The 13,742-nt window shown below is 37.1% G+C and overlaps 1 protein-coding gene across 1 annotated transcript in view; it reads right to left on the bottom strand.

Annotated features, from left to right (window-relative positions):
* The window catches only part of ATG4C (autophagy related 4C cysteine peptidase), an 84,186-nt gene that overhangs the window by 3,794 nt on the left and 66,650 nt on the right, over positions 1 to 13,742 (bottom strand). The window contains exon 9 of the mRNA XM_007959126.2: positions 9,074 to 9,193. Within this exon, the coding sequence (XP_007957317.1) occupies positions 9,074 to 9,193 (120 nt within the window). The remainder of the gene's footprint in view (positions 1 to 9,073; positions 9,194 to 13,742) is intronic.

The following is a 13,742-nucleotide window of genomic DNA, read 5'->3' as shown; positions in this document are numbered from 1 at the left end:
GGCAATCCTACTTCCGTAGTGATACTGCCTCGGAAACCCAAGGAGGGGTCGCTATGAGTTGGGGCCGACTCGATGGCATATAACAACAACAACAACAACATATATACACACACATATATAGTGCTTGCTATGTGCCAGCATAGTTCTAAACATTTTACATATATTAACTCATTTTATCCTCACAGTCCTAGGAGGTAGACTTTGCTATCATGCTTTGAGGGTTTAGATGACTTGTGCAAGGTCATACCGCTAGTATCTGACTGAGCCAGGATGTGAGCACAAGCAATTCATAGATGAAGGTAGATTCTAATTCAATAAAGTTTTTTTTTTTTTTTTTTTTAACAAAGATGTGCCCCAAAATTGCAAAGAGTATGAAGGAAAACAATGAGTTCACCATCACCTGAAATAAAGAGCAGAGAGCCAACTCCCTGGACTGTGGATGAATATGTAAATAGCAGACTGTAGGGCACAGTGCTTGTGAGCATGTGATCTTCCATTAAGCTGCCTGACACCTGAATCTCAGCACTACTATTTATTAGTGGTGATGTCTGTGAACTAGAAAACCAATGTGGAAGTCCAAACAATGTGTGAAAAGAAGTTCAAGAGAAAGAACAAAAATAAAAGGGGGAGGAAATAATTATTTTGTTTTTAAAATTATTATTAACTTTCAGAACACTAGGGATAAAGAATAACACGTAATACTTTATATAGTACCTACTGTGAACCTGGGATGATTAAATCATTTAATCTTCATAATGATACTACAAGTAGAAATAGCGATTCATGTTATGCAAGGAGGTGGTGACACAGTGGTTAAAGCATTTGGCTGCTAACCAAAAGGTCAGTAGTTCAAACCCACAACTGCTCCACGGGATAAAGATGAAGGCATCTGCTTCCGTAAAGAATGACAGCCTTGACAACCCTATGGGGCACTTCTACCCTATCCTATGAGGTGTCTAGGAGTCCCATTTGCCTCAATGACAGCGGATTTGGTTTTGGTGGGTATTCATCTCATGTACTTTGGACATGTTATCAGGAGGGACTAGTCCCTAGAGAAAGTAGCATGCTTGGTAAAGTAGAGAGTCAGCAAAAAAGAGGAAAACCCTAAACTGACAAATAGACTGACTGGCTGCAACGATGGGCTCAAGCATAGCAAGTATTCTGAGAATGGCCCAGAACTGCGCAGTGTTTCCTTGTGCTGCACACAGGGTCACTGTGACTCAGAATGGGCTTTACGGCACCTAACAACAATTATTACTTTGACTCCACAAGAAAGCTGATGCAGAGAGAGGTTAAGATGTGTCCAAAGTTACACAGTAATTAGGTGGTAGAATTGGGATTCAAATCTGAAAGCTTTCAGAGAGGAATAAAGGTTACATTCAGAAAAGTAAAATTCAGAATGGCATCGAACTTCTCAAGGGCAGAACTGGATGCTATGAGGGAGTGGTGGAGCAATACCTCTAAGGCTGAGAGGGGAAATTATTTTCATTCTAGAATTCTGTATCCAGTTGAGTGATCAAAAAATTATGATATGGAGGGGAAAAAAAGGCAAACATGCAAGAACTGAAATAATTTACCCCATAAATTATTTTTCTTAGGAAGATATTTGACTTCCTAAGAAATACAACAGAATGAAACACACCTGGTCCTGCACCATCCTCACAATCATTGCCATACTTAAGTCCATCGCCACAGCCACTGTGTCATTCTATCTTATTGAGAGTCCTCCCCTTTCTCACTGACCCTCTACCAAGCAGGATGTCCTTCTCCAGGGACTGGTTCCTTCTGACAACACGACCAAAGTACAAGAGACAAAGTCTGGCCATTCTTACTTCTAAGGAGCATTCCAGCTGTACTTCCTTCCAGGCAGATTTGTTAGTTCTTCTAGAAGTCCATGGTACATTCAATATTCCTCACCAAGACCACAATTCAAATGCATTAATTCTTCTATAGTCTTCCTTATTCACTGTCCAGCTCTCACATACATATGAGGTTACTGAAGATAGTCTGGCCATAGGAAACGCATTCACCACTCATTTGTCAGTTTGTAGTACTGTGGCAGCCCAGTAATTCTATTCTATATGCTGTTGTTAGGTGCTGTCATCTCCAACTCATAGCAACCCTATGTACAACAGAACGAAACACTGCCCGGTCTTATGCCAGCCCCATGGTCTTGGCTATACCTGAGCCCATTGTTGCAGCCACTGTGTCAACCCATCTTATGGAGGCTTTTCGCCTTTTCTGTTGACCCTCCACTTTATCAAGCATAATATCCTTCTCCAGGGATTGGTCCCTTCTTTTAACATGACCAAAGTAGGTCAGATAAAGTCTGGCCATTCTTGCTTCCAAGGAGCAGTCCGCTGCACTTCTTCCAGGACAGATCTGTTAGCTTTTAGCAGTTCATGGTACTTTCAGCATTCTTTGCCAACACCACAACTCAAAAGCATCAACTCTTCTTCGGTCTTCCTTATTCATTGTCCAGCTCTCACATGTGTATGAGGAGACTGAAAATACCATGGCTTGTGTCAAGTGCACCTTAGTCTTCAAGGAGATACCTCTGCTCTTCAGCACTTGAAAGAGCTCCTCTGCGGCATATGTGCTCAATGCAATACGTTGTCTGATGTCCTGCTGCCACTTCCAGTGGTGTTGATTGTATAACCAAGTAATATGAAGCCTCTGACAACTTCAATCTTTTCTCCATTTAGTTGCTGCTTACTGGTCCAGTTGTGAGGATTTTGGTTTACTTTATATTGAGGTGTAATCCATACTGCAGACTGTAGTTTTCATTCTTCATAGTAAGTGCTTCAAGTCATCCTCACTTTCAGCAAGTAAAGTTGTATCACAGGTTGTTAATGAGTCTTCCTCCAATCCTGATGCCATGTTCTTCTTCATGTAGTCCAGCTGCTCAGATTATGTGCTCAGCATACAGATTGAATAAGTATGGTGAAAGGATACAGGCCTGATGAACTCCCTTCTTGATTTTAAACCATGCAATGTCCCCTTGTTCTGTTTGAATGACAGCCTCCTGGTCTATGTTCAGGTTCCTCATGAGTACAATTGAGTGTTCTGGAATTCCCATTCTTCTCAATGTTATCCATAATTTGTTATAATTCATACAATTGAATGCTTTGGCATAGTCAATAAAACACAAGTAAACATCTTTCTGGTGTTCTTTGCTTTCAGCCAAGATCCATCTGACATCACCAATGATATCCCTCATTCTATATACTCTTCTGAATCCAGCTTACATTTCTGGATGCTCTCTATCAATATACTGCTGCAACCAGTTTTGAATTATCTTCAATAAGATTTTACTTGCATGCAATATTAATGATATTATTCAATACTTTCCACATTCTGTGGGATCACCTTTTATCAGAATGGGTACAAATATGATCTCTTCCAGTCAGCTGGCCAGGTAGCTGTCTTCCAAATATACTGGCATACCTGAGTTAGTGCCTCTAGCACAGCATCCATTTGTTGAAATATAATGGGTACTCTGTCAATGTGAGTTCTTTGCCAATCCTTTCAGTGCAGCTTCAACTTCTTCCTTTAGGTACCATTGGTTCTTGATCATATGCCACCTCCTGAAATGGATGAACATCAACCAATTCTTTTTGGTACAGTGACTCTGTGTATTCCTTCTATCTTCTTTTGATGTTTCCTCCATCATTCAATACATTGTCCATAGAATCTTTCAGTACTGCAACTTGAGGCTTGAATTTTTTTCTTCAGTTCTTTGAGCTTGAGAAATGCCGAGCTTGTTCTTCCCTTTTGGTTTTCTAACTCCAGGTCTTTGCACATTTCATCATAATAACTGACTTTGTCTTCTTGAGCTACTCTGTGAAATTTCCCGTTCAGCTCTTTTAGCTTGTCATTTCTTCCATTTGCTTTAGCTACTCTCCACTCACATGGAAGTTTCAGAGTCTCTTCTGACATCCATTTGGTCTTTTTTTCCTTTCCTATTTCTTAAATACGTGTTTTTTGCTTTCTTTATGGATGTTGTTCTTGATGTCATCCCACAATTCCTCAGGTTTTTGGTTATTGGTGTTCCAAGCATCAAATCTATTCTTTAGATGGTCTCTAAATTCAGGAGGGATATAATCAAGGTCATATTTTAGCTCTCATGGACTTGTTTTAATTGTCTTCAACTTCAACTTGAACTTGCATATAAGCAGTTGATGGTCTATTCCACAATCAGCTCCTGGCCTTGTTTTGGCTGAAGATAATGAGCTTAGCGTAGAGAAAGTATTATATATGCAAAAGAATATTCTTATAAACATTATTTATAATTAAAAATGGAAACAAGCTGGATAACCATCAATATAAAAAATGTAAATAAACAGTAGTATATTGTACAATTCAGCAATTTAAATGAATAACCTAGATCTACATGTATGGATAAAGATAAAATCTCTAATACATTGTTAAATGAAAAAGCAAGTTACAGAAGAATATATATATTTTTTATATAAAAATTATTCATAATAACATAAAACAATGTATGTTGTTTATGGATATATACAGTATAGGTCATTGTTGCTAGCTGCTGTTGAGTTGGTCCTCAATTCTTGGCAACTCCTGTACAATTGGAATGGGACTGTTGTGATCCATAGGGTATTCACTGGTTGATCAGAAATAGATCAATCACCAGGCTTTTCTTCCTAATTTGTCTTAGTTTGGAAGCTCCACTGAAACCTGTTCAGCATTATAGTGACATGCAAGCCTCCACTGATAGACAGATAGTAGCTGTGCATGAAGGATACTGACAAAGACTAGAACTCAGGTCTCCTGCAATGAAGGTGAATATTCTACCACTGACCCACCACTGCCTCCACACTGTATGTTATGGATTGAATTGTATCTCCCCCAAATATGTGTTGTAATCCTAACCCCTGCACCTGTAGTTATAATCCTATTTGGGAATGGGTTTTCTTTGTTCTGTTAATGAGACAGTATTAGTATAAGGTGTGTCTTGAGTAAATCTCTTGAGATATAAAAGGAGCAGATTAAGCAGGGAAGAAAAGAAGCAAGCAGAGATGAGGGAAGATAGATGTCATGCATGTCACATAAAGATCATCAAGGAGCCAAGGAACAAGGAGCTTCCCCCACAGCTGAGAGAGAGAAAGAAAACCTTCCCCTGGAGCTGGTGCCCTGAATTCGGTCTTCCAGCTTCCTGAATTGTGAGAAAATAAATTTCTGTTTCTTAAAGCCACCCACTTGTGTTATTTCTGTATGGAAGCACTAGATAACTAAGACACTATGGGTATAATATACTAATTCAGAATAGTGCTTACCTCTGGGAAGGGAAGAAGGGAACAGGATTGGGAAAATGTAAATAGTTTAATTTATATATATATATTTTTTTCCTTCCCCCCAACCCCGCCAAACTCAATGGTAGTACATGGGCATTTACTGTTCTTTGTATTTCTGTATGGCTGAAATTTAGGGGAAAAAAAATTCAACTTATTGCTAAAGTACAACTTCAGCCTAGCACTGAAGACTCTCAATATTATTCCAACCTACTTTTCTAACTTCATTCTTCACTATTCCCTATAGGAGTGCTTCTCAAACCTTAGTCATTTATAAACTACCTTTACCATTTTTGCTATAGTTGTATGCCATCTCTATTATAATAAATGAATTAGTGCTTTTTTCAACATTTTTAACTTAAATAGTCTTGGACAAATCAACAGTAATTGGGAAATCATAAACTTAATATACCAGTTATATTTTTCTAATATAAATACAAAAAAATATTTAAGTACTAAAACAAAATGTTTGTATTGTCACCACAAATTACCAAATATCATACTTTGGGTTGTGTTGTGTTCTATCAGTGGTTCAAATTTGGTGTCCAGGAGCTACTCAGGAGACACAGACTCCCAGATTGCACTCCTAGAGGATTCTGATTCAAATGGTCAGAAGCAAGGAATCCTGTCCTACAAGTATCCTTTAAAAAAAAAAAAAAAAAAAAAAAGTTTTGTCGCATCCATTCTGACTTGTAGAAACCCCACGTTTGTGTGTGTCTCAGAGCAGAACTGCCCTTCACTGGGTCTCCAAGGGCTGATTTTTCTGAAGTTGCCCTCTAGGCCCTTCTTCCAAGAGACCTCTGGGTGACTCAAACCCTCAACTTTTTCGGTCAGCAGCCAAGTGCATTAACTGTTTAGACCACCCAGGGATTCCACAAGTATCCTTGGCACCAACAAAATTGGGTTATTTGTCACTCTCTAGACAAGCACTGTGCTTTCCTTCCCCGTTACCTTTACTCTTGCTCTTTACTCTGCTTAAAGTACTCTTTCTTCTCTCTAAGCCAATAGTGAAGATTCCACTTTATAAGGCTCATCTTAAATATCACCATCATAATAAAATACTTTGACTTGGATGTGACATCTCTCTTATTTCAATACTCTTCCTTCCCCTATCAATTTATTTCTATTTCTATGTGCATGCTTATCATATTCAATGTAATATATGTCTACCTGTCTCATTCCCCCTTCTTTTCTATGAATACTACCTTAGGGCATAAGGCGTCTATCTTGTACAAAGCAGGGATTTTTATCTTAGTCGTTTTATGTTTTACATATGATACTTATTCATAAATTTGCTAGGCTAAACTTTGCTAAACACTGAATTAGCTTAACAATTTTTATTAATACTTTTAAAATCACATAGCATAAGGAGTTAGACCATTCATTCACATCTCATTACAAATCAAACATAAGACTCTAGACTACCTAGCTTCATTTTTAAAATGAGAAAACTGAAAATATACCCTATATAAAAACAAATAATTTTAATTTTAATTTATTTTAATTCTAAAATGGTGGGGGGGCAGCTTAAATGCCAAATCAAGTTTTTAAGAAAAAAAGGGAAACTGCTTAACTTACAAACTTTCAGACAAAAGTAAATGACTGAGTTATTAAATGACAAAATGGATCTTTGATACTGCTACAAAAAGCTATTAACTTGAGAACAACACTCTTATTAAAGCAAAGTTAACTGATTCTGGCAAAATCCTTAGGACTTCCAAACGATACTCCAATGTGGTTTCTCTCTGTCCTAATACTGTATATTATCACATTGATATTAGTGGCTAAAGCACTTGACTGCTAACCAGAAGGCTGGCGGTTTCAAACCCCCCAGCCACTCCTCGGAAGGAAGGTTGGGCAATCCTACTTCCGTAGTGATACTGCCTCGGAAACCCAAGGAGGGGTCGCTATGAGTCGGGGCCGACTCGACGGCACATAACAACAACAACAACATGTCAAGAACAATAATTTCTAAGTATTCTCCAGTGTAAAAACCTGAATAACTATTTTTAATCAAAAAGCATCAACATATAACTCAGTTTTTTAAATCTTTTTTGAAATTCAGTAATAGGAATTTAGTTTACTTCTATTTCAGGAGTAGTGTCACATACTTATTTTAACCTAGATAGAAAATAAATTAATGAAAACAGGGGAGCAGGACTTTAATGAAAAACATTTAGCAACATCAGTATATCATGTTATCATCTGAATTTGTATATTTTAGCACATGCATAATGCTTCTATACAGAAAAAAAAAGTGAAAAAAAAAAACCCCACAAATTTATACACTGATTTCAAGTAACAGAAGAAAGAAAAAATGGAGAATACGTATTTTGTTCTGTTCATTTGGCCTTCCAGGTTGCAAGAAGAATGAAAAGATGACAACTGTGAGAAATGAAGAGCAAGGAAAGGTTCTCACATATCTCCTTTCTCCTCTCCTCATTCATTTTTCTGTCATGTTTCCATTAAATTTCCTCTTGCACTTGGTAGGTCAAGTAAACTAAATCTAGCTTATGTGAAACTTTTTATTAAGTTTTTCATTCTATCTTCACATTGTAAAAATAACATTTCAGCTCATTATGTCCATCTTCCTGAAGAAAATTAGCTGGAAAAAAGCAGCAATACGTTACTATTATATCTGAGCCTGTTAAAAATTCCCCAAAATGACTCTAGCATCTGTTTTAGTTAACACAGAATAGTAACCCATCACTAGTGGAAAGACTCATCCAGTTATGCTTACTTCCTACACAAGCAATCTTTTTTTCTTTTCTAATATACTAGGCACAGACAGACATTATGGCTCTGTAATGTTTTAGCAGTATGCAAAGACCAGAAAAAATACAAAAGTTTAAAGGTAATGAGAAGTTAAACCTATTTCAAATATCCTTTAAGTAGAATAGAAAAGATTAGACAAGCTTATGGGAAGGTAACAACACTGCTCATTTGATAAAGCAGTTCTAAGAAATCCAAAAATACCATTTCTTTTTCAAAAAAATCAAAGCAGCACTTGGACTAACAAGAAATAATGCACAATTTTGTTTGATCAAATACTTCATTAATTTTTTTCTACCCCTAAGGGACTGCCCTTTTAAAATCCTCTTCAAATAAAATATAACCTAATTGCTTACACATGGCTACAGTTTGCAAAGGGATTTTTATTTCAACAGTGCCACCTAGTGGACTAATCTGTTTGCTTCAACTGGTCACTTGTGTGCCATACAGACATAGCAACCCTACCTGACAGAGTAGAATTACCCCATAGGGTTTAGCGCCTAAAGCACTTGACTGCTAACCAGAAGGCTGGTGGTTCAAACCCACCAGCCACTCCTCGGAAGGAAGGTCGGGCCATCTACTTCCATAGTGATACCGCCTCAGAAACCCAAGGTGGGGTCGCTATGAGTCAGGGCCGACCAGATGGCACATAACAACAACAATCTTTACAGGGGCAGATCACCAGGTCTTTTCTCCTGCAGAACAGCCAATGGGTTCAATTTGCTGACCTTTCGGAGAGCAGTCAAGCACTTAACCACTGTGCCACAAGTGTTCCTTCAACTGGTCACAAGTGAATTTCATTTGTTTCAAACTAAGATTCCTCAAACATTTTATTTCCTAGTTTGCAATACTGCTAATAATTCTACCATTCAACGGGCAATTTTACAAAAGTATCTTTATTTACAGACTGTTATCTTCTAATAAGCTATTTCTAATAAAAAAAAATAGATCATTTACAAATAGTATTATAATATTTTTAATAAAAGTACCTTAGTGATTTCCTCAGAAGCTCGTTTGAAGTCCTGAACATTTCGACAGTAAAATCCTATTGTACAGCTAGGATCCATTTTTCGAAATGACATCTTTTTGGGAGATGGACAGTGGAATGTCTGTAATTTTAAAAGTTCCTTATGATTAATTTATCTTTATTTGATGGTCCAAAGCATACACAAGAATATTATTTAATTTGAAATATGCAATCTAGCTTTCCCTCAAAACTATAAACGTTTTTTTCAAGTGGTGTTTTGGTTTAGCCTATGGAGATAGTCTCTCGTACTCTTCAAAGCCATAAATCTCAAGCATTGTAAATTCAAGTCATTCAAGTATACTGTATATGTTCAAGTCACCAAATTGCCACTTTAAATGCATCAGTATCATTTTGCAAAAGAGGTGTGTCAAGAGTGGTATGCAGTTCTATTACTTGCAGAAGGAAAGGAAAAAAAAGTGCCACTGAAAAAGGCATGCATAAGCTATACAGGGTTTAGAATCAAGTTAGCCATTTCCATGAAAATGTAGTTAAGTCAGTGTTATTAGAGTTTTTTTCCTCTTAATGTTTATAAACTGTTTAATAAGGATATCAAGACTGTTTAAACAAACACCCAAACTCATATAAATGTAAAAGTTCCATCATGATATGAACAGAAGTCAACTTGAGGGTTTTAATAACTGACATAAGCAACACATAATTGCATATTCTTCCAACTCACGCTTCTATTTTAACTTCAAGTTCTTGCCTATTCCCATACAGGGCACAGAACAGACAGGTGAAAACTGTTCATGGTCTTTGCCCCCTTCCCACCAACGTTCCTTTCCTTTTAGTTCCTGTTTCCTCTCAGGTGGTCACAGGGCCACAGGTATCAACAGGCTATGTAGGCTGCTCTCAAACTACCTAAACTTGTAAATAGAATTTGTCTATTAGTTGTCTGATATCTTTACAGAATACAAAAGTAGGAAAATGGCAAAATATAAAGCTTATCACTCCAATTTTCTTGCTGATCACCACCAACCTCTGGTATTGATAAAAGTGTTTTTGTTTTTTTATAATACTGCTTGAATTCAGAGACAGCTTGTCCTTAAAAAACACTGATGCTACCAAGTCTTTTTCTGTACATATAAATTAAAAAAAAAAAAAAAGAGAGAGAGAGAGAGAGGGCAGGAGGAACATAAGAATATACATGTACACATAAATAAATGCTGTAAAGGAGGTAACAAAAAACTAATACATTTAGGGGAGGGGAGAATGACATAAAGCAGTGTGGAAAACTTTTTGTTGCATATTTTATTTTTTAAATTAAAGAACAAGCTCAGTTATGGATCAACCTAGGCTAGATATGAACTCATAAACTTAAAATGTCCCTAACTACAAGGCCTAAAGCCAAGCCAGCAACTATTAAAACATAGGAAAATATAGGCTGTTATATTAGTTCTGTTCATGGTGAATCAATCAAAATTAATCTCTCTCCCCACACTCTACTGATCTGATTGTTATTAGTTGTCACTGAGTCAATTTCAGCTCATGGTGATGCTATGTGTACAGCGTAGAACCGCTCCACAGGTTTTTAGAAGGGGATTGCCAGGCCCGTCTTTTGAACTGCCTCTGAATGGGACTGAACTGCTAACTTTTCAGTTAGCTGTCGAACACTTAACCATTTGCATCACCCAGGGAGCCCTTATTTGTAAAACTGGATATTTATTCTATTACTTAAACATACAGTGCTTTAACAAATATTGTAGGTGCAGTTATACTACTTCGGTGATTTAGATGGGCTTCCTGAGGCAGTCAATTAAATAATGTTGTTGTTATGTGCCATTGAGTCGGACCCAACTCCTAGCGACCCCTCCTTGGGTTTCCGAGGCAATACACTGCAGAAGTAGATTGCCCGAGGAGTGGCTGGTGGGTTTGAAGCACCAGCTTCCTGGTTAGCAGTAAAAAAAGCACCTCCTATGATATGCAATCCTCTGGTGTAATTCATAAAGTGTACATCTTTCACTGATGAATTCACTCATTCATGTATCTAGATGATCACATAATTCTAATAGCTTAAGCCACTATTCTCTGAATTTTCTAAGATAAATTAAAATAATCACCATTGTATGAAACTGAAACTTAGAATTGGGGACACAGAATTAGAATAGGCTGATGTGTCTATTATTAAGGCTTTTCTTAACTTTCAGGGTTTGGTATTTGGAAGAGTTAGAAACTATCATATCGGAAGTATATCATAAACAGCATGAACCACCAATCTTTAGTTAACGAAGCCTTACCTTATTAATTTCCTATAAACCTCTTCTCACTTATTGACTATCTCGTTATCCAATATTTCGCATTTACAACAACAGTATAAAATCTACTACCTATTTTGTGCATGAACAATGTACATCTGGCAGTAATGAACACCAATGTGGGAGGAGAGAGTAATGATGGCCATGATGGTTAAGTTATGTATCAACTTGGCTAGGCCATGACTCTCAGTGGTTTGGAAGTTACATAATGAGGTAATTTGGCAGTTACGTAATGATGTCATTTGGGAGTTATACAATGATACAGTCATCCTCAGTTGTGTGATCAGATGCAGTTATTCTCTATTTTTGCATAATGCTGATTTTCACCTGGTCTTTGGAACCTAACCATGTTGATATGTGAGTAGTGGGTATATATATATATAATATGTAAATATCCACTAATACTCTCATTCTAGTAACTGAAACTCTGCCCTGTCCTAACCACTGACAATGGGGACCCACAACTCAACCGAAACCCAGTTCTTCTCATCTCCCTCTTGTTTAAAGTTGCCCTATCATGACATTTTTCCCCCCTTCAAGGTTGTTCATGCTGCTCCTTTGAATTCTATACATTAAAACAACAGCATGTAAAATCCAGACTTTGTGGAGTCATGGAAGCTGGATGAACCCTAAAATTGTTACCTAGAGATAATATTTTGATTTAAGCTGGAAACATTCCCTGAAGTCTTCTTAAAACCTAATAGATTAGCTTAACTACCAAAGAATGTCTGTCTTGAGCATTATGCTCTTTGAACATCCATCTGTATGGAATCAAGTCGAAAACAGCAACTTGAAAGATTAGATAGGAACCTTAGTGGGCAGTAAGTTTATGTTAATGATGAAGAACAATTCAGAAAAGAAGGGTATAAGTAGTTGCACAACTCAAAGAATGTAATCAATGTCACTGAATATGAAGAAACTGTTGAATTGGTGTATATTTTGCTGCATATATTCTCAACAATACACATACATATATATATATAATGGAGCTCTGGTAGCATAGTGGCTAAGACACTTGCCTGCTAACCAGACGGCTGGCGGTTCAAATACACCAGCCACTCCTCGGAAGGAAGGTTGGGTAATCCTACTTCCGTAGTGATACTGCCTCGGAAACCCAAGGAGGGGTCGCTATGAGTCGGGGCTGACTCGACGGCAAACAACACATATATATAATATTATGTGAATCTACACATTATTATTTGCCCTTGCTCTGAAACATGCTCCACTCCTCAGCGCTGACCAAGGAATGAATGCCCTGACCTAGATTCAGCATCTAAATATGACTACAATGTTCACTTCAGAATTTGTTAAAAACTCAGTGAATGCAGATAAAGAGAAGATGTTCTTAAAACTTAGTATGGAAACTCAATAGTATATAATAACGTACTTTATAAGAAAATGCCTCAAGAATAAAAAAATTAATACAAAAAATACATAATCAAAGCATTTTGAACCACAAGGAAAGGGAAAGGTCACAGAAGGCTCTATTTACAGTGCTTAGCACAGTATCCTGCACATAAAAAGAGATCAATATAGTTAAAAGAAGAAACAAATTGGTCTGATTTTGTTTCAAATAAACAAAATTTTAGAAGTTCAACTCCAGACTTAGGAATTCAACACTAAGAACAAAAACAAAAGACATTTTATTATAATATGCTCTGGTAGCGTAGTGCCTAAGGCACTTGACTGCTAACCAGAAGGCTGGCGGTTCAAACCCACCAGCCACTCCTTCGAAGGAAGGTTGGGCAATCTACTTCCATAGTGATACTGCCTCAGAAACCCAAGGAGGGGTCGCTATGAGTCGGGTCCGACTCGATGGCAAATAACAACGACATTGGATTCAGAGCACTCACTCAAAATAACACCACTATGAGCAATTATTTATACGAATTTGGTTAAGACTTCAATTTCTCCAGCTATTGATCAAATATGTTTTTTATAAAAATGCTTTAAAATAATTGAGATCTACAGGTGGTTTTAACATGTGCATATAATTTACCACATCAATCACCCAAAATCTCAATAGCATATAAATATACAACCAACATAGCCCAAGGCAAAGAACATTAGTAATATAGGATAATTAAAATACCTCCATTTGGAACACTATGCATTTAAGGTATGATAAAAGACAGAAAAGTGAAACTTTATTTCTCTACAAAGATAGACAATTTGTTGTGATTTTTATAACATAGTTTCATAGGGAAAAAAATGATGCTATTAGATAGACAATCTAAGATAAATGCATTCATTAAGAAAAAAAGAATCATTTGGAGGCAAAAAAAAAAGAAGAAGGTGGGGACCAGGTTTGCTGGTCCAATAGAGCCTGGTGTAACCACTGAGACTATGGCCCCTAGCTGCCCTTCAGGTCTGGAA

The sequence above is a fragment of the Orycteropus afer genome, unplaced genomic scaffold (assembly GCF_000298275.1).
Source record: "Orycteropus afer afer isolate SDZICR_OR568_19922 unplaced genomic scaffold, OryAfe1.0 scaffold00016, whole genome shotgun sequence".
NCBI lineage: Eukaryota > Metazoa > Chordata > Mammalia > Tubulidentata > Orycteropodidae > Orycteropus > Orycteropus afer.
Note: the sequence above shows the minus strand (reverse complement) of the source record. Positions and strands in the feature narration are given on the sequence as shown.